The 24,334-nt window shown below is 58.0% G+C and overlaps 3 protein-coding genes across 11 annotated transcripts; 1 reads left to right on the top strand and 2 right to left on the bottom strand.

Moving 5' to 3' along the window:
- Window positions 1-606: 606 nt before the first annotated feature.
- B4GALNT1 (beta-1,4-N-acetyl-galactosaminyltransferase 1) lies at window positions 607-8,388 on the top strand. Of its 5 annotated transcripts, none has more exons than XM_078449757.2 (12): window positions 607-700; window positions 1,039-1,264; window positions 1,868-2,086; window positions 2,707-2,805; window positions 2,927-3,033; window positions 3,503-3,543; window positions 4,351-4,531; window positions 5,547-5,654; window positions 5,781-5,971; window positions 6,440-6,580; window positions 6,840-7,080; window positions 7,666-8,388. In XM_078449757.2, the coding sequence occupies exons 1-12, from the start codon at window positions 685-687 to the stop codon at window positions 7,881-7,883; spliced, it is 1,788 nt and encodes a 595-aa protein (XP_078305883.1). In that variant the 5' UTR covers window positions 607-684; the 3' UTR covers window positions 7,884-8,388. The 5 variants fall into 5 exon arrangements, with proteins under 5 accessions (XP_078305883.1, XP_078305882.1, XP_078305881.1 ...); XM_078449756.2 differs by having other exon boundaries at window positions 2,641-2,805; window positions 5,547-5,645; XM_078449755.2 differs by having other exon boundaries at window positions 608-700; window positions 2,641-2,805.
- Window positions 8,389-8,480: 92 nt separating this feature from the next.
- Window positions 8,481-15,492, bottom strand: LOC132695328 (solute carrier family 26 member 10-like). Of its 4 annotated transcripts, none has more exons than XM_078449753.2 (18): window positions 14,941-15,471; window positions 14,351-14,461; window positions 13,628-13,785; window positions 13,287-13,451; window positions 12,877-13,029; window positions 12,065-12,147; window positions 11,771-11,918; window positions 11,517-11,630; window positions 10,734-10,811; window positions 10,545-10,640; window positions 10,022-10,128; window positions 9,842-9,911; window positions 9,653-9,769; window positions 9,483-9,516; window positions 9,321-9,403; window positions 9,176-9,230; window positions 8,864-9,031; window positions 8,481-8,609 (listed from the first exon to the last, which is right to left on the bottom strand). In XM_078449753.2, exons 1-17 carry the CDS (start codon window positions 15,281-15,283, stop codon window positions 8,910-8,912), a joined length of 2,037 nt encoding a protein of 678 aa, XP_078305879.1. In that variant the 5' UTR covers window positions 15,284-15,471; the 3' UTR covers window positions 8,481-8,609; window positions 8,864-8,909. The 4 variants fall into 4 exon arrangements, with proteins under 4 accessions (XP_078305879.1, XP_078305878.1, XP_078305877.1 ...); XM_078449752.2 differs by having other exon boundaries at window positions 8,925-9,031; window positions 14,941-15,469; XM_078449751.2 differs by having other exon boundaries at window positions 8,925-9,031; window positions 10,545-10,811; window positions 14,941-15,492.
- Window positions 15,493-16,986: 1,494 nt separating this feature from the next.
- Window positions 16,987-24,130, bottom strand: ARHGEF25 (Rho guanine nucleotide exchange factor 25). 2 transcript variants are annotated; one of them, XM_060657142.3, is made up of 16 exons: window positions 23,936-24,130; window positions 23,522-23,636; window positions 21,033-21,247; window positions 20,801-20,896; window positions 20,650-20,726; window positions 20,384-20,450; window positions 20,085-20,188; window positions 19,828-19,897; window positions 19,620-19,709; window positions 19,443-19,535; window positions 19,205-19,255; window positions 18,928-19,005; window positions 18,527-18,727; window positions 18,202-18,382; window positions 17,747-17,958; window positions 16,987-17,448 (listed from the first exon to the last, which is right to left on the bottom strand). In XM_060657142.3, exons 1-16 carry the CDS (start codon window positions 24,032-24,034, stop codon window positions 17,338-17,340), a joined length of 1,860 nt encoding a protein of 619 aa, XP_060513125.1. In that variant the 5' UTR covers window positions 24,035-24,130; the 3' UTR covers window positions 16,987-17,337. The 2 variants fall into 2 exon arrangements, with proteins under 2 accessions (XP_060513125.1, XP_060513128.1); XM_060657145.2 differs by lacking the exon at window positions 23,936-24,130 and adding an exon at window positions 22,193-23,081 and having other exon boundaries at window positions 23,522-23,632.
- Between the last annotated feature and the right edge of the window lie 204 nt (window positions 24,131-24,334).

Raw genomic sequence — 24,334 nt, 5'->3', positions numbered from 1 at the left:
AAGAAGATGTGGTTTACATATACAATGGAATACTACTTGACAATGAGAAAGAATGAAATCCTGTCATTTGCAGCAACGTAAATAGAACTGGAAGGTATTATGCTAAGTGAAATAAGTCAGTCAGAGAAAGACAGATATCATATGTCTTCACTCATATGTGGATCCTAAAAAACTTAACAGAAGACCAGGTGGGTGGGGAAGGAGGGGAAAAAGTTACAGAGGGGGAAGGAGGCAAACCATAAGAGACTCTTAAATACTGAGAACAAACTGAGGGTTGATGGGGGCGGGGGGAGGGGAAAGTGGGTGATGGGCATTGAGGAGGGCACCTGTTGGGATGAGCACTGGGTGTTGTACGGAAGCCAATTTGACAATAAATTTCATCTAAAAAAAAAAAACAACCTACAGGCAACCTAACCACTTCCCTCTGCACGTCTGCAACAAGAAGCATTCAAGGGGAAAAGGCACTGAATTACTTCTGGAGTGTTAGAGGATTTGGGACGGGGGAGGCGAGGATGGGAGGGAGGGTGTGAACCTGTCTTTGTCAGCCAGGCAAAATCTTCTTTGTCTGGGGTCTAGTCTGGTTTCTTTTATCTCACCCTCACTACCCAAACCTTCCTTTGAAATGGGACTGTAGGGCGCCAGTTCCATCTCCTCCCATAGCAAGTATCGTAGCCTACAGTCTGGATGAGACCGAGGCTCCGTGGGTATAGGGAATAGAATGGGACTGGGGCAAGCTGTTGAGATGCCAGGCTTGCCAGCGAAGGGCTGGGAGGGTCGGGAGAAGGACCTTCTCGCAGCGCCCCCGCAATGTCCTCTGCGTCCGCCAGAAGGCGCCCGGGCGCTCGCTTTCACCGCGCTCAGCCGGAGCCTCCGCCGCAACGAGCCGGGAGCCGAGCCGCTCCGCGCCGCGATCTGGACAACCGTGCGGCGGCCTGAGCCCGCCCCGCCCGGCAAGGGGGACAGGGTGCCGGGGACCCCCAGCTTTGTTTCCGGAGCTGGGGCGCAGCGGTTTCTCAACTCTGCTCTCCACCCCCACAGGAAACGCCCAGATCCACCCACCCAGCGCCGAGGTCTACAAAGCCCTGAGCTTCCGAAGGCGGGAGGGGTTGGGCGAGCCCGAGAGGCAGGAGGATCCCCCCGACCCAGGCTCACGCCGGGTTCCCGGATCAGGCCGCCTCCGGCCCCATGAAGACCCCCAGGCCGGGGCTGAGAGCCTGGCGCAGCCCGGACCGAAATCTTGCGGCGGCCTTAGAGCGTTAGACAGGTCAGTGCTCGGGCGGGATGAGGGGCCCGAGCTGGAGGCTGGAGGCGGCGCGCTCGCCGGTCCCCCCCCCGTTCCCCTGCACGAGCTCCCCGGGGCCACTCGCGCGGTCACCTCCGCCGGGGGCATCCAACGGCGCGGGCGTGATTCTGCATTTTTCATGACAAGCAAGGTGTGGAGCCGCCCTGTGCAGCCCACTGGGGGCCAGGTGATGCTCGGACCGAGGGGTGGGGGACGCGCGGGCCAGGGGGCGGCGGGCCAGGGGACGTCCGCTGCTCGAAGAAAGCAGTGCACTCCTACTTATACGCGGCCGCGAGGAAACCGCCGCATGCAAAGGTCTCTTGCATCAAGATGCCAGGCCTCGGGCGTGAGAGGAAACCGAGATGCGAGAGAGGGAGAGAAGAAAGGAGGCCGGGAGACCCGAGGCCCCGGGAGTGAAGGGAGGAGGGCCAGGGGCAACGATTCTCTGTGCAAATCCTAGCGCGCCGAGATGTGGAGAGCTTCCCGGGGAGCTGACTGGAGCCTCCAGAACCGCGGGGCTCCGGGGTCCCAGCCCGCGCCTCCCCTCCGCACCTTTCTCACCCTCCCACCCCTCCCGCCCACCAGGATGCGGCTGGGCCGCCGGGCCCTCTGCGTGCTGGTCCTGCTGCTCGCCTGCGCCTCTCTGGGGCTCCTGTACGTGAGCACCCGGGACGCTCCGGGCCTCCGGGCACCTCTTGCGCTGTGGACGCCCCTGCAGGGCCCCTCCAGACCAGAGCTGCCAGACCTCTCGCCTGAGCCCCGCTATGCACACATCCCGGTCAGGATAAAGGAGCAAGTGGTGGGGTGAGTGCCAGGAGTGGTGGCGGCAGGGCGGCGCTCACTTGTGGGGGGGGGGGGGGGGGGGCTGGGGGGGGGCTGGGGAGCTTTTGTTTCCTGCACTGCTGAGCTCTGATGCCTCAGTTCTCCTGACTGGTTGAGGGAGGGGGGTGGGGGGACTGCTTGTGAATCTTGGGCTGGGGAAACAAAATCTCTCCTTCCTGAACCTTGTCATGGTGATGGGGAGGGGAGGGTGTGCAGGCAGGGAGAGCCTGAAAGACTTTCTGATGTCCTGATGGTTCCAGAAAGGAGAGTCCAGGTGGGGTCCTGAATGGTGGGGAGGCAACTCTGAAATCCTAGCAACTGGCCCTCTTCTACACCTCTGTAAAATCCAGATTTAGGGGATGGGTCGTCCCATTGGGGGTCTCCTCTCCTGGGGGCTGTTTGAAGAGCAGTGTTTAAGGCGACAGACGTTGGATGGGCAAGGTCGAAGGGCCAAGGTGTGGGGCGCCATGTTAATATTTAGCGGGATGTATGGAGCTGTATGGCGGGGCTCTGATGACCCTTCATCCCCCCTCCAGGCGGCTGTCTGGGAACAACTGTAGTTGTGAGGCCAGTGGAGGGAGCTTTCATTTCCCCTTCCAAAGGCAGCTCCGAGCCATTGACCTCACGAAGGCCTTTGACCCTGAAGAGCTGAGGGCTGCCTCTGCCTCCAGGGAGCAGGAGTTCCAGGCCTTCCTTTCAAGGTACCAGCTGAAAAAGAGGGCATGTCTCTGCGGAGGGTGAGCCTTTCGAGGCTTGGAGGGAGGGTGTGACAGGAAGGAGAGCCCCTCTGCCCTTGATTCCTTCTCTGTCCTCCACTGCCAGGAGCCAGTCTGCTGCTGACCAGCTGCTCATAGCCCCTGCCAACTCCCCTCTTCAATACCCCCTGCAGGGTGTGGAGGTCCAGCCCCTCCGGAGCATCTTGGTGCCAGGTGGGGGGGTCTGGGGGTGACCTAAGCCAATCTGGGGGTGGTGGAGCTCAAGGCTGGGTGAGGAAGAGCTAAGGAAGATTGGAATAAGAGGCGGGGGGAGCTTCTGATGAAGGCAGGATTTGAGAGCAGAAGGGGGTTCCTGAGGCAGGGGGTGAGGACCAAAGGAACTGTAGGGTCCTCAGGAACTGCAGCTGACTGTAACTGGAGAGGCTGGGGAGAAAGAATCTATTCTTTGCCGACTGACCAAAGATTAGGTGGATAGGTGGGGCGGGCCATAAAGAGCTATCGCTTTGATGGAAAGGAGCGAAAACTCAGTTACCATAGGCTGCATCCCAAAATGTGCCCTGCTGTGGCCTCAACAAAGAGGGATGGGTGAGAAGGTCTGTGCTGTGTGTGGTGAAAGAGGGAAGAGAAAGTGAGGAAGAATTCAAGGCTGTCTGGGATTCTGATTCCCTCTCCTTCCTCCTAGGGCTGAGCCTGCAGGCAGCTTCTGGTCAGGAGCTTTACCAGGTAAGAGGCTGGGGAGGCCAGCGGACACTAAGGATGGAGGGAGGGGCGCCTGGGTGGCTTAGTAGGTTAAGCAAATGACTCTTTTTTTTTTTTTAATGTTTATTTATTTTTGAGAGAGACAGAGACAGAGCTTGAACGGGGGAGGGGCAGAGAGAGAGGGAGACACAGAATCCGAAATAGGTTCCAGGTTCTAAGCTATCAGCACAGAGCCCGATGCAGGGCTCGAAGTCACGAACCATAAGATCATGACCTGAGCCGAAGTCGGACGCCCAACCGACTAAGCCACCCAGGCATCCTGCAAACAACTCTTTCTTTTTTTTAATGTTTATTTATTTTTGAGAGAGAGAGAGAGGCAGAGTGAGAGCAGGGAGGGGCAGAGAGAGAGGGAGACACAGAATCAGAAGCAGGTTCCAGGTTCTAGGCTATCAGCACAGAGCCCAACATGGTGCTCGAACTCACGAACCGTGAGATCGTGACCCGAGCTGAAGTCCGACACCCAATCAACAAGCTACCCAGGTGCCCGGCAACCGGCACTTGGTGTCAGCTCAGGCCATGATCTCACAGTTGCTGGAATTGAGAGCCCTGTGTGGAACTCTGCACTGGCAGCACGGAGCCTGCTTAGGAATCTCTCTCGGCCTCTCTCTCTCTCTCTCTCTCTCAAAATAAATAAATAAACTTGGGGCGGGGGAGAGGGCGGGAAATGGGATGCTGGAGGGAGACAGGGCTGCCAACGGAAAGATGGAGGAACCAGAGAGGCAAGAGGCAGGTCTGAGGCCTAACCCTGTCCTCTCCAACCCCCTCTCCCAGGTGAACCTGACTGCCTCTTTGGGCACCTGGGATGTGGCCGGGGAAGTGACGGGAGTGACTCTCACTGGAGAGGGGCAGCCTGATCTCACCCTCGCCAGCCCAGGGCTGGACCAACTCAACCGGCAGCTACAACTGGTTACTTATAGCAGCCGAAGTTACCAGGCAAACACAGCAGACACAGGTGTGAGGTCTGGGCGGAGGCAGGGGCAGGCTGGGTCAACAGAGAGCCCAGAAAGGCTGAATTGGGCAAATGGCAAAGGGTGTGGGAGACACTCGGGCAAAGGCCAGAGCTGCCCAGTCACACAATGGGCATTTCAGCTAGGCCAGCAGGGCCAGAGAGGGAGAGAAGGAGCCTTTGTTCATCTGGGGCCAGAGCAGGCCAAAGGGAAACCCGAGCCTCGAGCCTCGGGTGTGTCCCCTCTTCAGGCCAACCATGGGGGCCCCAGGAAGTGATTTGCCCCAGGAGCCAGAAGGCTCAAGCTCTATTCCCAAACCACTACTTACTGGAGGGCAAGGGACTTCATGTCCCAGAGCTCCCGTGTCTCCTCTAGCAAAAAAGGCACAACACAGCCTTCTCTCCAAGGCTTGCTACACCAAATCTGCTCCCTCTTTGGGGCCTTTGCATTTGCTGTTCCCTCTGCCTAGAATGCTCTTCCCCCAGATTTTTGCATGGCTGGCTCCTTCTTGTTACTTGGATCTCAGCTCAAATGTCTCCTCTTCACTATCACATTACTTGCTTTATTTTCCATTCAATGCTTGCCAGTATCTGAATTTTATTTACTTAGCCTAGAACCAGAACGACTAGGTTCCTATCTCAGCTTTGTTGCTTAAGAGTTGTGTAAATGTAGACCAGTTGCTTAATTTCTCTATGCCTTTTTCTGTAGCAGGAATCTACCTTACGGGGCTTGTCAAGGTTAAGTGGGTTCATATATTTAAGGTAAACTTAAAAAGTACCTGCCACATAGTAAATGCTCAATAAAGGTTAGCTTTTAATTAAATCATTTAAAAAAAATTAAACCTTTAATTTTCTTTCTCCCACCCATTAGAGTGTTAGTGCCATGGAGGTAAACACCTTGCATTCTTGTCCACCAGGGCTCAGGAAAGTGGTACACAGAGTAGGCACTTAAATAGTGATTTGCTGAAAAGGGAATGTTGTCCCAACTTTAAGGACCATGTCTGGTGTCCTTTCTTCCCAGTCCGGTTCTCCACGGAGGGACATGAGGCCGCCTTTACCATCCGCATAAGACACCCACCCAACCCTCGGTTGTACCCACCTGGGTCTCTACCCCAGGGAGGTGAGGCTGGTGCGTTCAAGGACCTAAATCCAGGCCTGGTGGGGAGAAGCTGGGAGAGGGAGGACGTGGGAGATGTTTTCCTGCTCCTCACTTCCACTCTCCTTCTCTGCACCTAACCCTGTCCCTCACTCCCAGCCCAGTACAATATCAGCGCCCTGGTCACCATCGCCACTAAGACCTTCCTTCGTTACAATCGGCTTCGGGCGCTCATCGCCAGCATCCGCCGCTTCTACCCAACGGTCACCGTGGTCATCGCCGACGACAGCGACAAGCCAGAGAGCATTAGTGGCCCCCACATCGAGCACTATCTCATGCCTTTTGGCAAGGTGCGCAGTCAGCAAGACTGAACCGCGCGCCAGAGGGCGCCGAGAGACAGAGGCGCGCGGTGGGTCTGAAGTCACCGGAGTAGTGATTCCAGGACTACCTGCCTCAGAATTACTGGTGCCTGTGAATCACGGCGATTCCTGGAACATAATAAGCTCCGTGGGAGGAGGAATCGCGCCTATCTTATTCGCGCTGCATCCTTAGAATGTGCTTAGCACCTAGGGAGCGCTCAATAAATGGATGATGGATGAATGGATGAATGCACGCATAAATTAAATGCGTTCTAACACCCTCCCCCAAAACAGGGACATATTACCCCTGGCAGTTGGGAAACTGCATTTTTTGCCTAGCTCTGAGCCACTCGTAGGTCCCGGAAAGTTTAGAGATGCGCCGGGAGAGAGGAGGAAAGGTGGCAGAGGGGTTGTGTCCTAGCTCTATAGCCTCACTAACTGTATGTACCCTGCCCCCAGGGCTGGTTCGCAGGCCGGAACCTGGCCGTATCCCAAGTAACCACCAAGTACGTCTTGTGGGTGGACGACGACTTTGTCTTCACGGCGAGGACGCGACTGGAGAGGCTTGTGGACGTGCTGGAGCGGACGTCGCTGGACCTGGTAAGGGAGGGCCCGCGGAACGTGGGGTGGGAGAAGGAGGGACTCCAGCAAGCTAAAGCAGCGGCGGGGGAGACCCGGCCGAGAGCGGCCGGCCCTGGGACGGACAGAGGACGACGAAGGGAGCCTGGGGGACAATCTGGGTCCTGCGGGGGTGGAGCGGGAGAGGACGCGGCCGGGAAACCGCCCGAGGGAGGGGCAGCGCGGATCTAACTGCCGGCAGTCCCCGTCCCGCCTGGAGCGAACCTCCCACTCCCCGCAGGTCGGGGGCGCGGTGCGCGAGATCTCCGGCTTCGCCACCACCTACCGGCAGCTGCTGAGCGTGGAGCCCGGCGCGCCAGGCCGCGGGAACTGCCTCCGGCAAAGGCGCGGCTTCCACCACGAGCTCGTCGGCTTTCCGGGCTGCGTGGTCACCGACGGCGTGGTCAACTTCTTCCTGGCGCGCACCGACAAGGTGCGAGAGGTCGGCTTCGACCCGCGGCTCAGCCGCGTGGCGCATCTGGGTGAGTGGCGTCCCCTCCCGGCCCCGGGCAGAGACCCCCGCGGGGCTCTGGGCGAGTCTCCAAAGGCAGCGGGTACTCCTACGCCCACCCCAGTGGAGCCCACGGTTGGCACCCGGGGCCCCTGGAGAGTTCTGCGAAAATTCACCAAGCCTTGCGCCCCGGCAAGAGACAGGGCTCCCTCCCTCCTGGCCCGCACACCCTTTAAACCTCCAAGCCCAGTACAGCTACTGGGTTAGCCGGCCTTTAACTTTCCCCACCACTGTCAGACCTTGAGTCCAGTCCCAGCCGCTTCCCCTGGTTCAGACCACACTCCTGGAGCGGCCTGTTCAGCATTTATTTAACATTTATTTAGGTGTGTGTTGGGGAGGATGGGGGTATGCTCTCAAAACACAAAGTAAGGATGTTGACTTCATTTTACATAAGAGTAAAACTAGGACCCAAATGAATTGACTAGCCCAAGGCCCTCACAAAAGGAGTCTTTGCAGGTGCAGCCTGTGTACCCCAACTCTCAGTTCTCCCTTTAAGGGTCGGCCCTCTGCGCCCTTCAGACGCTTCACTGTGTACTCCCCTTCCCTCCACTGCCAGAATTCTTCCTGGACGGGCTTGGTTCCCTGCGGGTGGGCTCCTGCTCAGACGTCGTTGTGGATCATGCATCTAAGTTGAAGCTGCCTTGGACCTCAAGGGATGTGGGGGCAGAGACTTATGCCCGGTACCGCTACCCAGGATCGCTGGATGAAAGTCAGGTGGCCAAACACCGCCTACTCTTCTTCAAACACCGGCTGCAGTGCATGACCGCAGAATGATGGCCACTCAGGGCCTTCCAACTCTCTGGCTGGGCCTGCCTCCTTGACCCTGCCAGGAATTTCTAGCAAACCCCACCCACCACCCAGTGACTACTCCACTGACTGTCCCTGATCCCCTTCAGAATCTGATCCCAAATAGGGGCTTGTCCTGGTGACACTCCTCCTTTCTGTGAGTGCCCAGCGATGCGATGGAGCCATAACTCGACCCACGGCCAGTGCCAAGTCCTCCCCCCAACCCTCTTCTCATGGGGCAGGAACTGGGGGGGGGGGTCACTTTCCAAGTGCCAAAAAGCCCATGGGGACTCTAAGAACCTAAAACGGAAATACTCTCATCTCCTTGGGACTGAGGGGATGGGGAAGCCCCCAACGTGTATTCCCAGGGCTGTGCCCCCTCCCCCATCTCTGGATCCAGGACTCTGTGCACCGGTTCCAGCCCCACCCCTATGGAGAGAACCAGTGACTCTGGAGCTGGGGCGGGGGCCGGTGAACACACAAGTGAAAGCCATTTGTAGTTGTGTCTCTGCAATGCCGCGGGCATGGAGAAAGGGGCACCGAGGGCCGGCGTGTGGACACCCAGACTCACTTCATGAACCCCAGTGGCTCTCAGCTTTGTTTTATTAGTTACATGAAGTGAGGAGACTCCTCGCACACATATTGTCGGGGCCCTCCACACTCCAAATGACCGGGTCAGACCCACACTGTGCATGTCTTTGGACCTGTAGGCTCCTGGAAAGGAGAGGGGACCTGTCAGGAGTAGATTAGGTACCCTCCTCCCTCTCTCAGCATTTGGCAGTCTTCTGGGGGGCACACCACCCCGCTTTGAAACCCTAGCTCCTCAGTTCTTCATGCGGAGCTGGACCCAGTCTCCTTGGCTTAGCCTTAAATTGGCTAATCATTTCATCCCCCCACTTTCTTCCTCCAGCTTCCTTCTCGGCCCCCTTCCCCAAACCCTCTGCCTAGATCTTCAGCCACTGACTCACATGTCACTTGCTCCACCCCAGCGCCTCCTGGATCTCACTCCGGTTCCTACTGCCCCCTCACCAGTCTCTCCAGGGCATGAGCAGCTGCGTCCTGGACACTCACAAACAGCTGCTCTGGGGTCACTCTGTCCAAGAGTCCTGCCTGGGTCAGTGTCCCCAGCACTGAGGCTGTGTAGAGAGGCAGGTCAGGCTCTTAGATCTTAAATCCACACTGCGTCCTTTTCCCTCCCTCAAGCATCCAGCTATTCCCCCCCCCCCCGCTCCGCCCCCCCCCCCCCCCCCCCCCGTCCCCAGGTCTTCCACACCTCTCACCATTACACTGAGCCAGGAGAAGGTGGATCCCAGCATCTCGGCATCGCCTGGCTAGCTGCAGAAGCGGGGCAAGGGGGTTAAATCCCACATCAGAAGGTATGCGTGGGATAAAGACACTTTCTCCTCAACCTACCCCGTCCCTCACCTGTACCACCTCTCTGGCTCCAGCAGCATCTGCAAAGGTGATACCACTGCAGTCTAGGACCACCACTCTGACAGGCTCAGCAACTAGGATGGGAGAAGGCAAGCGTACCCAGATGCCTCCATGGGTCACACCCAAATCTCCCTCCTTGTCTCCCCATCTCACCTGCATCAGGTGGGCCATCTAGCTTGGGAGTCTCCTGTGGGTAAAGAAGGGCAGTCACCACAAGACACAAGCATGAGCATGCGCCCCTTAAGCACAATGATCCCCTTGAGAAGCCACACCTGCCTCCCACTCCCAGAGAAGCCACACTCCCCTTTGACCAAGCCTCTCACCTTGCGTCCTTCTCCAAGCCCCAGGTGCCACTCCAGGATGCGGCGGAACCGCCCGCGGGTCCCAAAGTAGAGCGGTGTTGGGTATCTCAAGATGCAGAGCCCCGGGACCTTGAGGAGCTAAGATGTCAGAGGGTCAGAAAAACATCTGGGCCTAATCTTCCCTTCCCTCTCTGTCTGTGGCCCACCCACCTTGTGGCTCTCTTCGAGTGGCCTGTAGAGCTCCGTCCCCTCAGCAAGTCCAAGTGCCAGGCACTGCACCCTGGGCAGGAAGCTGGGGTCAGATTCCCAGCCTGGCCTGGCTGGAGAGTCACCCCAAGCACCTGTCCTCTCCCCACCCCTCTTCCCAACTCCTCTCATCTCTACTCCCACCTCTGGGTGCGGCAGACCACAGTCATCATGGAGAAGACCACGCCTACGGCCAGGCCCAAGTCCACACTCAGGATCACTACGGCCACCCATGTGACCATCCATACAGCCTGCAGGACATGGATGGGAGTGATATGCCCCGGAGAAATGCCAGGCCATGGCTGCTAGGGAAGGAGGTCCAGGGGCAGTGACTGCCAGGACAAATGAGAGGGAGGGATAGCCCAGGAGAAGGTAGAATGACAGAAGGGACAGAATTGACCCAACAAGGGAAATACACCAAATGTAATCACCCCAGACCTTGCACCAGCTGGGGATTTACAAATATTCGGGTCTGAAGGGGTTCAAACCCCACTCTCCACCGTGTCTCTGAGTAATGGGATTAGGAGGGATGCATGTTGAGGGGGACTGGAGGGGGAGGGGAGCTGCAGCATTTAGGACCAGAACAATTAGCTCCAATCTAGGGCAGAGGCTGGGGATGCTGGCAAGTAGGAGGGGGCAATCTGGGGGTAATGCTGCCACTTCTCACAAAGTCCATGCGGCTGATGCGCCATAGTTGTGGAAGTTCCTGCATCTGGAAGAACATCTGGCGCATGCTGGAGATGTTGATGCAAGCCAGGACAGCCTTGGGGGCAGAAGAGGCAAGCTGACTGCCCCAATGTCCTAGAATGTAGCCACCACCACCCCCAGTCACCCCCATGCCTCCGCTGTTCCTCACCTTGGGCAGATAGTAGAAGAAGGGCCCCAGCCACAGCAGCACTGACAGGACAACTATGCAGGAGAAGAGACCCGCCAGCTAGAAAGAAGGAGGGATGGATGCAGAGAAGGAAGGGAACCTCACTCACCCCTGTGTGAGAGCTGGTCTGCCTGCCCCACTCTGCCTCGGCTTCCTTGGAAGTCTCCCTCCTCCCAAATCCCCTTTCCATGAAGCCGTTCCTCAGTCTTCAACTCCCTTCTTGGTATTCTGCCTCTCACATCCACCTTTCCCCTCTCCCAATTAAATGCCTGTCATTCACCAGTCTCTACCTAGACGTAGCTCAACTTCCCTATTTTTGTAGCCCGTGTCCACCTTAAAAGCCACTGTTGCATTACCCTAAAAGCAGGGAACCACCTTCTTGGGGCACCAGCAGAGTAGGAAAGTAGAAATATTAGGGGGAGACTTTCATATGTGATATTTCTTTTTAAAAGAAAATGTCCTCATGGGGCGGGGGTCAGAATTTCGTCTTTCAAATTTATATGACAGTTTAGTATTGTTTTTATTGTGAACTACATATGGGCACTGTAAGCTTCTTCAGTGCTTAGAGTCTGCCAAGGTCTTAATGGAGCCTTGTTACCTTCTATCTCTCCTATCTAGAAACCACCCCCCCCCATTCACTCTCCCTCATCATTCTCCTCTGTACAGCTGCCCCCCAGGTATCTATCTACCAGTCTTCCACCTGTTTCTCCACCACCACCCCAACCTAATACCCACCCCCTTTCCCACCCAAGGACATGCTCTTACCTGTGTGTTCCCACCAGCATCCACTAGTAGGCTGGTGGTGGCCAAAGTGGCAGAGTTGGGAAAGCAGGAGAAGAGGGAGGAGATGAGGTTGGAGATACCATGTGCCAAGAGCTCCTGGAGGGATGCAGTCAGATGAAGAGGAGAGAGAGACAAAGGCATGGGGCAGGGGCGGGTGGGGGGGGGGGGATGAGGGAAGACATCAGATTAGGGAGTTGTCTCCTGAATGCAATTGGGGTCTTCAGTCAAAGTCACACCTGGTTGGAGTCAATAGTGTAGCTATACTTGTCTGCATAGATGGAGGCCAGGGAGGCGGACACAGCAAAAGTAACCAGTGCGATGGGCAGTGAGTCAGCCAGAATCCTGGGCAGCTCAGCCAGGTCAGGAAGATGGGGTTGGGGAAATCTGGAGAGAGAGGGATCCATGGTGAGGGTGGGTTGTGTATAAGAAGGATATGGGGAAGAAAGAGAAAATAGGGCGGGACAGGCCAAGAGGAGGTGTGGGTGGGAGCAGTCTGAGAATAGCAGGCTGGTGTCTTGATTCTCTCTTACCCCCCAGGCAGCAGCCCCACAATCTGGACGTTGTATCTTGTGTCCAGGGAAGAGGTGAAGCACAGCACAGAGGCCAGAAGCACCTGGGAAAGAGCAAATTAGAGCACGGCAGAAGATGAGCTTCCTGGAAGAGGCCGGGGAAAGCTTCACATGAGAGAGGATTAAAAGGCATTAGGTGTTTGCAGGGGCCCAGCAATTGGGGGAGTTGGGATATGTTTGGGATGACAGCCGACTGAGAGTGAAGGAGAGTGGGAATGGGAAAGGAATGAGGTATACCTGAGGCTGTGGTAAGAGATGGACTGGAGGAAGTAAGAGGCGCTCCGCTCCCATGAGGGATGGTAGATATCAGGAAGTACACCCAGCCATTCTAAGTAGGACACTGGGATAGATCTAGGGATCTCCCGCGTATGGGTGGAGATGTGGAACACTTATTTAGTCGGCGGAGGGGGAGAGAGAGAGAGAGAAATGTAGGTGGGCGTGGGAAGGGAGAGAAACTGAATTACAGTGAAGGACCCGGTAGGGGGAGAGCAGTGGAGGTGCTGTGGCGAGCGACACCTCAAGGGAACGCTGTAAGCAGGAAGAAAGCATTCTAAGAGGTCTAGAAGAGGCTCTGCCAGAGAAGTGGGACCGTGTGGGTGAGGGATTCTGCAGGGTCACAGTGTTCTGGGAAGAGGCCTGGAAAAGTACGCGTGTGCACAGGACCTCTTTCTGTAAGCTCGCTGCCTTCCACGAGGGGGCGGCAGCGGCCAGCTCCTACCCGACCGGCAAGCTCTGTGTGGTTCAGGAGACCGCGACCCGGGAGCCATCCTCACCATGACGATTTCCCCCGGGATCGGGGTGGGTAGCTTGTCTCGGAATCTCACGTTCAGTTCTTTGACCGGCACGAGCAGCGCCAGGCTGAGTGCCGAGATGGTCAGTTCGGCCGGACTGCTCCGGGGCAGCGCGGTCAGCACAGCGGCCAGCGTCTGCGGGCAGGGGAAGTGATCGAGGGCCCGGGGCCGGGGTCGACTGCCCTCAGAGCGGACCCACCCGGCCAAGGCAAGGCCTCCCGGCTCCCATCAGGGCTTCCGTCTCCGCAGCGCCCCTCATTCAGCCACATGGTTCTAATCTCCTTTCCTCCGCCCCCGTCACCCTCTATCCCTCCACTCGCCGTCCTTCCTTTCCCGGTTTCCCTCTTCCCAGGACCGCTAGAAGCCGCTTCTCGGCCGTTCTCCACCCCCACCTTGAAGAGAGAGAAGCAGCCAATCTGGCGCGGGAGGGGCAACCCCAAAAGGCTCGGCAGCTGGGACACGAGCACGTGCAGCGCGGCCCCGCTGGTCAGCGCTTTGACCACCGGCTCCGACAAAAAGGTGGACAGGACGCCGAGCTGCAGCGCGAACATGCCCAGCTGCAGGGGAGAAGATGCGCAATCACTACAGGAGGAGGAGTGGACTCGCCAGAGCGCAGTGCGCCAGTTGCTCCGCGCACCTCTCCCGCCTAGACCCGCGCATGACACTTGTCCCTCCCTCTCTCCTGGCCCAGTTCCCCCGGCCCCAGTGTGGATCCCCCAGGGTCCTCCCTCACCATCAGCGCCCCGCTACCGAAGGCCAAGGCTGCAGCCGACCCAACCCGCTGAGCGTCCAACTGTTCCCTTTCGATTCCGCTCAGGTTACCCCCGAGGGGCTCGGGCACCAGCCGTTCCACCGCCGAGCCTGTCATGAGGCTGAGTACCGCGAAAGTTCCTAGGGCCGGGGGACAAACGCAAAGATCACCAGCTGTGTCGCCTGGGGCGCGGCGACCGTCCGGGCTTCGCGCCCTCGGGCCTGGATGCTGCAGTCAGACCCCGCTCTTCTGGAAGGCTGCTGCTCCGATGAAGACGATGGGGCCGAGAGCCCGTGCAGCAGCCCGGAACCGGCGGTGAGGGAGGAAAGAAGGGCGCACCGGCGGGCAAAAACTGCCCTCTAACTGCATCACTGCCCGCTCCCGCAGACCGCCCGCGGACTGCGCGCTCCTTTGGGTGACCGCGCATCTCTTCTTCCCTCTTCCAAGTCCGGGAGATGTTCATTTAAACCAAATGTCATGGGGGAAGAAAAGTTCTGAGGAAACTCCCTTCTCTCTGCACCCACTCGGTACCCGCAGCAAGCTTTGCCTAGGTCCGAGGTTCCTGGCAGGGTAGCCACAGAGGCGCAAGGGAAGAAGGGGAGGGGAAGAGGGGAATAAGAGTTAAGGAGCTTCCAAGGGCCGAAGTCTCAAACCCCCATCCATTCTCACCCTACAGAGAAGGAGAGGAGTCACTGGGTTACTCACCTGTGGACAGGTGTCTACCAGTCCCCAACAAGGTGTAAATGAGGACGGGGAAGAAAGAAGTGTAGAGTCCGAACACTGGAGGCACTGAGGTCAGGAGGGCAAAAGCCATGCCTGTATGAGAAATGAAAGGGATGATCTTCAGGGTCTGTGTGTGGGGTTGGGGAAAGGTGACTAGCGCCCACACTCTTAGAGGCTGGCATGGGGACGCTGAATCATGCCACATGAGGGAACCTAGGGGTTAACAGGCCTCTGTGGGAGGTGGGAGGTTGTGGGGCGGACAAGGTCACAGATCCGTGTCGGCCCAGTCCTCCGGGGAGTAGGGGGCAGGGGTTGTTCTTCTCTCCAGTTCCCTGACCCGGAACATGTCCAAGACTTCTAGAAGGATTGCGCAAATGAAGGGGGCTGGGGGTGGGGATCTGATGCAGCTCCGTGGTCCTTACCCAGAACGTGGTCTCAGGTCTTGTCTCCGAACCCTCGGCCACCCTAACCCAGCCCTCGCTCCCAGGTGCCCAGCTCCTGCATCCCCCTCCCTGTCCCCCCCCCCCCCCCCGAGCTTGGGCCGCTGACAGGCTAGCGTTACGGCCGCTCACCCTGGGGCACGTGCACGATGCCCACGGTCACCCCGGCCACGGCATCCCCGAGCAGCCAGGCCCGCCAGCGGTAGTGGGGCAGCCAACGCAGCGGGGGCAGCCGCGCCCGCAGCAGGCGCCACGCCCCCGGCCCGGAGCAAGCGCTGGCCAACCGCCTCCACCGTCTGCACAGTCGGGACGAGCGAGGCTCCGCGAGTAGCTCCGGCGCCTGCTCTGCGTCCCCGAAGAGCCGCTGGAACCGAGCCTCGGTGAGAGGTTCCCTGAACTTGGCGCCCAGAGGGAACTTAAGGTCGGAGGCCTCTCCCAGGCCTGGGCTGGTCCCGGCGCCCGGTAGCCCACTCATTTTGCCCCTGGCCACCTCCAACCCCGCCTAGTCTTAAATAGCCCTCCACCCGCTAGCCCTGAGTCCCGCCTCCATGAAGCAGGGTCCAATCCAGCCCCGGAGGGCGCCCTCTCTTGGGGACCTTCAACGGCCGGGAGAGAGCAAAGGCTTCGGGAGCGGGCGTCTCTGTGTTAGGCGTTTCCTCAGATGTCCTTGGCGGGGTCGCCGGCTCCGGAGCCTGCTAGGGCGGGGCGGAGGAGGGGGTGTGGAAAGGTGTAGGGACCAGAGACAGAAGCCAAAAGACAGCGCATTCTCAACACCCAACACCCACTTTTTACCACTCGTAAGCCTTTGATTCCCACCTCCTCACTCCCGGCTCCCTTCGCATCGGCCCTTTAGGAGGAGATAGCTGGCTGGGCCGCTGTGACCTGTCATTCCCAGAGCCTCTGCATCCCCCCTCCCCAAGAGGTGAAGATGCCGCCCCCCCCCCCCCACACACACACCACACACACATACCTCTACCCCAGACCCAAATCCTCACGGGGCACAGCTTGCCCCCAAGAAAGTGTAAGAGGCTCTGTGGGCAGAGAAGCATCACAAACTGCTGAGCTGGGCCGCAGCTACATGTACAAAGTAGGTCCTCAAAAACTTATATTTGTGGTTAAATTAAGTTCAAAAGGGGCATGCACCCACCTCATGTACCCGTGGTCCCTCAAGAGATACAGAGGTTCTGAGCTCCAGAATCCTATTTTCCCCATCCCCTCCTCCATTTACAAGAATGCTTGGCACCCCTCCCCGTCACCCTCTGGTCCCCAGTCCCTGACCCCAAAGCCCTGGGGGTGGGGTACAGGGAGGGTGGGTCTCCCCTCTTCAATTCCTCCTATTGTTCCCCAGAAGTCTTATCTGGGTTGTACGTCCTGTCCCCCCCCTTAGAGGTCCCTCCCCCCATTGTCGGCCAAAGGGACCTCAGGCCCACAGGGAGGCTCCTGCTCCTCCTCACCCTCCCACCCCAGCAGCCTATTGTCTGCTGAGGAAGCCCAAGTACACGTGACCAAGCCCAGGGGACAAAGGACACAGTGGACACACGGATGCCCACGGACCCAGGATAGGGCATCTGAACATGGATCTCGGCGTGTTTGGCTTTCTCTGTCCCAGGGGCTGTCCCAGAAGTAGGGAAGGGTGAAGGCCCCTGTGGGCTCTGCATCTTGGGTCTGTGGCCTGAAGAAGAATCCTTTCCTGTTCACGATGGATATGCCTTATGACCTCACAGACCGCAAAAAGAAGGAGATCCAAAGCTGAAAAGGGCCACAGCTCCCAGCCTCCTCTCCACCTTTCCATTCTCCCTCAGCAGAACCTGGAGGCCTCAGAAGGAAAGGTACTCGGGCATTTAGTGCTTTAGAATCTGGGTATTGGGGGAATGGTGGGAAGTCAGACCACACTGGACTTCCCAATGGAGTCTAGAATGGAGAGATGGGAGAAAAAGGCTGGGGAAAGGGCAGGATATACATCTAGGAACTAGGGTTTTCCAGTGGTCCCAAGTTCCAGGTCTAGACTGTGAGATGCTGCAGCTGTCGGTCAGGTACAAAGACAGTGACATCTTTTCTCTTACACCCTGTGTCCTCCTCTCACCAGACTGTCCACACGCCAGCTGGTTTCTCCATTTCACTTCACCCCACCAACCCCTCCCATAGCTCCCCTTCCCTCTGCAGAGACAGCAGCCTTAGTGATATCACAAAACCTTTATTTTCAGAAAACCGAAAGAAACAAAATCAAAATCAAAACCAATCATTTTTACCTGGCCCCTGCCCCAGCCCTCCCACCCACCCACACATCCTCCTTTTGGGGGGGCACCTGTGATGCATGCAGAAGGGGTGGGAGCTGAAGGAACCTACATTCCTTAAACAGAAAGAAGTCCTTTTGAGTCTAGGTATCCTCGTCCAAGTCAACACCACTCCCAGCCTTGCCCCCTCTCCAGACACATCAAGAAGGAATTCTGAGGTGGTGCCAGAAGGTTTGCCCTGAAGTTCCTCGGGAAATAGGGTGGCAGGGCCAGCACCACCCCAGGCCTTCACCAGTTACAGCTCATCTTCATCCAGCTTGGCAAGTCTGGCTTGGCAGGGAGGGGTGTTTGGGATTGGTGGAGCTGGAGGAGAGTCACGAGGAGCTTGGGGGAAGTCACTGAGGGCCTGAGGAAAGACTCAAGTCAGAGGATAAAAAAAGTTCCGGAATCCACCCTCACTCCTGTCTTTTCAGTGCATGCCCTAGCCAAGCCACCTCCTCTTGCCAGGCATCTTAGATGATCCGAGACCATCAGCCTCTCCCAGGGTTGAACTGGAGGAGGGATGGGTAAGAGTAGGGCAGTAGGAAGGGGCAGACAAAAGGCAGGTGGTGGTTGTAAGGAAATATGTGGGGAAGGGAATTTAGGGATCCCAGAACAAGAGAAGCCCTCCCCATTCTATAACAGGGGTGCTCCATTCCTCATACCTGTGTGTCCAGGGGCAGGGGGGCTCTGGCCACCTCCCCTTTGGGCAACAGCAGCAGGGAGGGGAGAGAGCCGTTGATGGGTGCTTGTGTGCTGACCTGGGCCTGGTCTCCAGGCCGGATTCTCCCAGGACTCCCCACCCTAAGCCCTCCTGGCCGCCCCAGGCTGTTGGTCTGACTCTCCCTTCTCTGATACTCAATAGGTGACTGCAATGCTGGGGCAAAGAGAGGAACAGAAGGAGAGTTACAACAGAGACAGGCCTTTTCCCTAAGAGCTCTGCCCAGACCACCCTCCCACTTTGCCCTCCTCCCATGAACTGTCAGCCAGTATAAATTGCTGGGGAGATGAAGAGAAGCTGGGGTCAGAGGGCAGGGATTGGAGACTGGGCAGTGAGGGAGGGATTCAGGAGGTCAAAGTGCCGAAGGAACATGTGGGGGAGGGAGGGTGAGAGCTTCACCATTGAGAAAGTTCCGCTGGCTTTCCAGGATCTGAGCCACTTGCTTGATCCAGGCCTGACTGACCGCAGGATCTGCAGTCTGTAGGACATAGCGCTGGATCCCACCCTCTGGCCCTCTGGAGGTCAGTGCAAAGCGGCAAGGGTCACCTTGGAGGTTCCCCTCCAGTCCCAGGCAGCTCACCTGGATTGGCAAATAGGAGACAGCCCCCAAATTCTTTAGGCCCTCTCCGGTTCCTGCCCCTTCCAACAAATCCAAGAACCAGACATTCTCTCAGAGGCCTCACCCTATCCCAGGCAGACCCCTCCCTTGTCACCTCCTCCCCACCTTGATGCTGCTCTTGTACACATATCCAGCCTGCGTTCCACCTCGTACTCCTCCTCCCAGGGCCTCGCTGAAGATGATGATTTGCTCAAAGAGGAAGACACGTCTCTCTCGACCCCGGGAGGAGAGCAGGCCGCCAGCCTCAGGCTCTGTGACCCAGAATGTGTCCTGGCCCAAGAGCTTCCCCTGAGCAGTCAGTTTCCCCTAGAACCAAAGGACAGTGGCTTTGAGAAAAAAGTGAGAAGAGAAAAGGGACACTCTCTGTTCCTCCCTCCTTCCCCTGACACTCCCAACCAACCATGGGCTCAGTCCCAGGGGAGGACAATTCCCCATTAGGACGTCCCAAGTACTCAGACTGGGGCAGAAGAGCATTGGGCCTCCAGTTTCCTGTTCTATCCCCATACCTCAAACCCCCGAAGTCTCCCCAGGGTCATCATGTCATTGCAGCGCTTGGGTACAAAGCACATGACCTCCACAGCTTGCTGGGTCGCAGGTGAAGAGAGAAGCATTGTCATTGTCAAGGAAGAGGCCTCTTCAGACCATGTTTCACCTCTCAACCAGCCTCCCCGTAAAAGCCAGACAGCTCAAACCACCCAAGGAGCTGGGAGAACCCAGGAGACTAAAACAGTAAGATCCTGGAAGGATAAAAAAAAGTATCCAGGAAGATCTGGGAGTCCTCACCTCCAGCTCTTCAGTATCCATCCCAGCTCTACTGTAATATTTGAGAAAATCCTAAGATGTAGAAAAGAAATGCTCAGGGAGGTCTTGAGGACACCCTCAGAAACTCTCACATCCTCCCCTTGAAAGCACAGGTGAGGATGCCCAGGAAGTATGGGGGGCACCTTAGGAACTCTGAAGAGATGAACGAGAAAAGGGCTGTCCCAACCAGAGGTACCCCCAGGGAACAGGTGGTCCTGACCTTGAGCAACAGCTGGTATTTCATGATCCTCTGCACTGGTTTGATGAGGAGGTCATTGAGCTGCAGGCGGTGCCCTAGCTGCTGCCGGAGTTCCTGGGGACAGGGACTGGGTGGTTATGTAGCCTGCAAAGCCTGATGATTCTGTTCCCCTTTCCCCAAGGTGCCTCGGCCACTGACCTCAAAGTAGCTGTCCCCAAACTCTGACACCACGTGCTCGGACTTGGGCTTATTCTGGCAGTACACCACGTACATATGTAGCCTGCGCTCCTAACAGGGGTAAAGTTTAAGGAGAGCAGGATGGGTGCGGAGAGAAAGCCCCTCTCCAGAGAGCTGTGACCCACTCCCAAGCCCCTCCCCTCCAGGGCCCCACCCTCTTAAGCCTCACGTGTTTGATGAATAGCTGAGCCAGCCAATCAGGATCCTTCAAACACCGCTGCAGCTCCTGCAGGAAATAGCTGGAAGGGTTGGCAGGGAAAAGGCTGGTCAAATACCCCCACCCCACTCAACTTAGAGCTGTCTACCCTAGCTGTGCCATTAAGCCACTCCAAACGTTCCTCAGGCAACAGTGGGCCCATGGGTGGGATACAGAGACTACTAAACATCTATGCCCTTCCACCTCACTCTCAGGAATCCACCACTCACTCTCGATGCCACTCATAGATTTGCTGGATGTTCCCAAACACAATCCTGTCACGGCCTCGAAGACTCTCTGGGACCCCCTGAGCGGCCATGGTGGCCATGTAACCCTGTAGGAAGGTTGGGGTGAGAGCGGGAGCGTCAGGGGCCAGCCCTGGTAGGAAAAACCCCTCCCCCACCAGAAGTCTGGGATGTAGGGGGGGTGGTGGGAAGGTGGGACAGAGGAGTATCAAGGCATCCCCTAAAATTAGCCTTGGGCAGAGGGAAAGGGCTGGGCTAGAGCTGAGAAGAGAAAAGGGACCTACCTCCACAATCTGCCCCAAGTCGTCCACATACATTTTCTCTGTCTCTACCAGTTCACTCAAGACATACCTGGGAAGAGAGCAGTAGTGCACATGGTTGATTTAGCCACTTCCTCCCTACTGGACTAGAAGCTCCTTCATTACCACAACCAACCTCAGAGGAAATTCCAAGTATCAAATCTAAAATGTGAGGGACAGTTCTCTGGAAGTTGCACAACTGGGGGGGGGGGGGAGGGAGCAAAAGGGAGGGAGAGTGTGGGGACACTTACATACTCCTTTCCAGAGCCTTCTTCTTCTGTTCCTCCTCACTCTCAGGGGCCTGTGATAGGGTCTCCTCCTCAGGTGGCTGGAAGGAAAGAACATCCTAGAGTAAGCAAATGGATGCCTTTTGGGGAGCTGTGCAGATCCATTTCTTCATACCTGTGTCTTATCTCCAGGGCCCTCCAACAATGTGGTCAGCAGGGTCAGTTCTGGCAGCTCCTCTCCAGTGGCTAGAGCTGGTTCCAGCATCCAGTTCTGGGAGCCAGAGGTCAAGTGTCAGAGGTCATGGACAGTAGCTACCTCTCCCCAATGACCAGTGGCTCCCAACCTGCCCTCTCTCCCAGTGTCCTTCATGGATGTCATATATGCTTCTGTGGTGCTCCCTGCTCACCTCATATGGTCCAGCCTGGCCACCGTCTGCCTCAGTTTCCACACTGAGACAATGTTTGGAATGACCCAACCATCTTCTCAGGCCACTGACTGGCCCTGGGGGGCCCGGGGAACAGGGGCCAGAGCTGAGGCCAGAGCTGGGGCCAGAGAGGGCAGCCAGACCCGAAGCAGCTGAAGCTGAGATACTCCCCTCACTGCCAGCAATGGAATAGGATTCTAATGGGGAGTGGGGGGAGAAAAGGGGCCATAGATATTACTCTAGCTCCAGATGCAGGGCCCCTAGGGAGCTCCCAGAGGCTCCTCTTCATGATGCTGAGCCCCTCTCCCCCAGGGCCCACTCTCTTGCCATCCTCATTTGAGTTGGCAGGGCTAGAAAATTTCACCTAGGCACCCTTGTAAGGAAGGACAGTAAACACCTGGGCTCCCAAGGCCTGGAAACCTCCATTCCCCCATATCCCGAGCATGGCATAGATATGGGGGGGGGGGGCAGCCATCTGGGCAGACACTGGAAGCTGAGGGTGGCCATCTGCTCTCCTACAATCTGCCCCCTTCCAATGGGCACAGACCATTCCCTGAGAAGGTGGGGGGGGGGGCAGCTAAAAGCCCATCAGCCACCCCCAGACTCCTCCTCCACCAGTTGCAGTAATCACTATAAAAAGAAAAGACTTCTGCAGCCCATCTCCCCAACACATGCACAAACCCAATAGAGGGGGCAAGTGAGGAGAGCTCGTGAGGGCTATCTGCCCTGGGCTCAGGAACAGAGGAGCTGTGCTTTGTCATAAAGCCCCTGCTAGACTCCCCCATCCTCATTCCTCCATTCCTCTGGCCCTTTTCAGATCTGAAGTAGATTCTCAGCAAAAGGATTTAAGGAAGATGCATTTCTAGGCCCAAGGGGATTGTGGATGGGTTTTTCTCATACCCAGTTGACTACAAAACAGAGAGCAGAGTCTCCTGCCCCTTCCCCGATTTCCTTAACTTGAACTGATAAAAATTTGGAGGCAGACGGGATCTTGGAGATCTATTAAGTCACTTTCCTGGAAAACACAGGTTCAGGTCTCCAGACTCTAAATCCCTAGGGTCAGCGCAATCCGAAGTCCTGAACCCTCGGCCCGCCCCCCGCCCCAACTCAACACTGGGCCGTTGCGACCTCCTCGAACTCACCACGTCCCCCCCGGGCGAAGCAGCAGCCGCATTTTGCCAGCACTTTTCGGATCACATGGGGACAGGCACAGCGACCCCCCTTGTGCCCCCCCCGCATGGCGCCCGGGCCCCCCCGCACCCCCCACCCGGGCCGGCCATGCAGGGGGAATCACGGGGGGCGGGGCGGGGACGGCGCCGGGCGCGCACCCCCCCTCCCTCCTACCCCGCTCCAGGCTGGGGGAGGGGGGGAGGGAGGGAACAGGGAGGGGGAGTCCAGGGGTAGGCGGAAGTCTGGTCTGGAGGAGGGCTGGGGGCTCTGCAGAACGGGCAGCGCGAGGCCGAGCGGCCGAGCTGGGCGGGGAGTGTTTCCGGAACCCAGTCGGTGCGTGGCCCAGGGTCCAGATGTCCAGCGGGGAGGGGAGGGATGGTGGGGGAAGCTGGGCCGGGATGCGGCAGCCTCTCCAGCTCTGTCTCCGGCCTCTCGGGTTTGGGATGGTTCTAGGCCCGGGCAGGGAGAAGGCGGGGGCCGACTCCCCGAGTCACTGGCGCTGCGCGGGTCCGGGCCGAACGGCGAGCCGAATAACAGGCCCGGCCGCGGTGCCGCCGCGGGGAGGGGCCTCTGCGGCCCAGCTCCGCCCTCTCCCTCCCGTTCCCCGCTCCAGCCCCAGCCTGTGCCGCGCTCCAGCCCCAATCCCCCTCCCCCAGGCACCACCACGTTCCCACTCCACGTCCCCACAGCCTCCGCCTCTCCACTCCAGCCTCGGCTCCCCCGCCTCGGGTTCCCCTCCCTCCTGCCTCTCGGGCTCCCGACTGCGGTGCGCTGGGTGGGGGTTAAGCCGGGCGGCGGGGTCTGCCCAGGTCGCCCCTCAGCCTCTGCGGTGGAGAAGGGAGCGGACGGATGGGCCTGGATCTGTGCGAAGACGTCCTGGGTGTTGGGACTGTCCCAAGCCGCGCAGGGGTAGACAAGCCCCCTCCCCAACTTCGGGGATGAGTGAATGGGGAGCTCTGTGGGGAACACCGCCCAGGTGCCGCCCTCTCGCCAGACCCTTCTTTCCTCCAGGCCCTAGGACTCCAGCTGAGGCTAATCACCAATTAAGGCGAAGTCCTGGAGCCTGGGCTGGCGACGAGCCAGGGGTGGGGCGTGGGGACACTCCGCCTGCGGGGGCTCGGGACCAGCTGATGTGGGGGACATACAGCGGACTAGAGGGCGAGAAGCCTGGAGGTCTTGGCAATTAAATGGGTCTCATGCAGATTAGATGCGAACCTTTATGCTAATAAGCGCAGCATTATTTGAATTCGCCACTTTGCGCAGGACCGCAAACTGTGCCCCACCCACCCCCAGCTTCTTACCGGGCAGCGGAGCCCAGGCGGGAACCTCACGTTCGCGCTCCCCTTTCTGATGCCCCTCGGTACAGTCAGACTGTGGCTCGGTCCCTCCTGGCCCTAGGTGGCTTCTCTTCGGGGGCTGTGTGGTAGTAAGGTAGTAAGATTGGTAGTAAGGAAACCGCCCTCCACGCCCAGACTTGACCTCCCGCTTTCCCTTCTTCCTTCTGTCAAATCCACATTGTTGTAAAACGGTCGCCGAGGCTGGGTTGGAGGGAGCGGTTCACCCAGACCAGGGCTATGGCCCTCTTTTGGAACTCTTAGATTCCTGCAGATTTCTGCCCTGCAGAATTCCTGTTTGCAGGTAAATTCATTTGTGGGGTGCAGACCTCCTGAAACCGCCTAAAGATACCCGACCCCACCGTGGTCCCCCTTTCTTACCCCCGCCTGCCCGGGTAGGGCGCATGCGCGCAGCATGCCCCCCATGACCCCCAGTATCCGGTCAGTGCGGCCAGGGGCGGGGCGGTCCGGGGGCTTCATGCTGGACCCCTACCCTGCTCCAAGTTTCAGGGCTGAGGGGGCACGGAAGCTGGGGGGCTCAAGGCCTGCGTGCGTCCGGGGAGTTGCTGCTGCCGAATCCGCCCCCTGCCCGGCTCCGCCCCTACTCCCATCCCAGCCAAACTTCTCAAAGGGGTAGGGTTTTTCCTTTCTCTGCAACCAAAGTTCAACAACAAACAAACCCCTCTAAATCCCGATTCAGACATGGAAGCGTCAGGAGCCCACTAAATACCTTCTCCCCAAGCGCTCTGGAGACAGAGAGACTGGGGAGATACACAGGGA

This window comes from Panthera onca, chromosome B4, assembly GCF_046562875.1.
Source record: "Panthera onca isolate mPanOnc1 chromosome B4, mPanOnc1 haplotype 2, whole genome shotgun sequence".
Taxonomy (NCBI): domain Eukaryota; kingdom Metazoa; phylum Chordata; class Mammalia; order Carnivora; family Felidae; genus Panthera; species Panthera onca.
Note: the sequence above shows the minus strand (reverse complement) of the source record. Positions and strands in the feature narration are given on the sequence as shown.

Bases quoted from the DNA above. Each gene is read 5' to 3' on its own strand.
- B4GALNT1 (XM_078449755.2), top strand. The intron at 3,034-3,502 runs GTGGGGGGGTCT...CCTTCCTCCTAG, and splicing joins CCGGAGCATCTTGGTGCCAG to GGCTGAGCCTGCAGGCAGCT. The intron at 5,972-6,439 runs GTGCGCAGTCAG...CCCTGCCCCCAG, and splicing joins ATCTCATGCCTTTTGGCAAG to GGCTGGTTCGCAGGCCGGAA.
- LOC132695328 (XM_078449751.2), bottom strand. From the start codon at position 15,283: ATGAGTGGGCTACCGGGCGCCGGGACCAGCCCAGGCCTGGGAGAGGCC. The intron at 13,786-14,350 runs GTGAGTAACCCA...CCCCGGCCCTAG, and splicing joins TGGTAGACACCTGTCCACAG to GAACTTTCGCGGTACTCAGC. The intron at 10,812-11,516 runs GTAAGAGCATGT...CCTTCTTTCTAG, and splicing joins ATGCTGGTGGGAACACACAG to CTGGCGGGTCTCTTCTCCTG.
- ARHGEF25 (XM_060657142.3), bottom strand. From the start codon at position 24,034: ATGAAGCCCCCGGACCGCCCCGCCCCTGGCCGCACTGACCGGATACTG. The intron at 20,897-21,032 runs GTGAGCAGGGAG...TCTGGCTCCCAG, and splicing joins GCCAGGCTGGACCATATGAG to AACTGGATGCTGGAACCAGC. The intron at 20,189-20,383 runs GTAGGTCCCTTT...ACCTTCCTACAG, and splicing joins ACTTGGGGCAGATTGTGGAG to GGTTACATGGCCACCATGGC.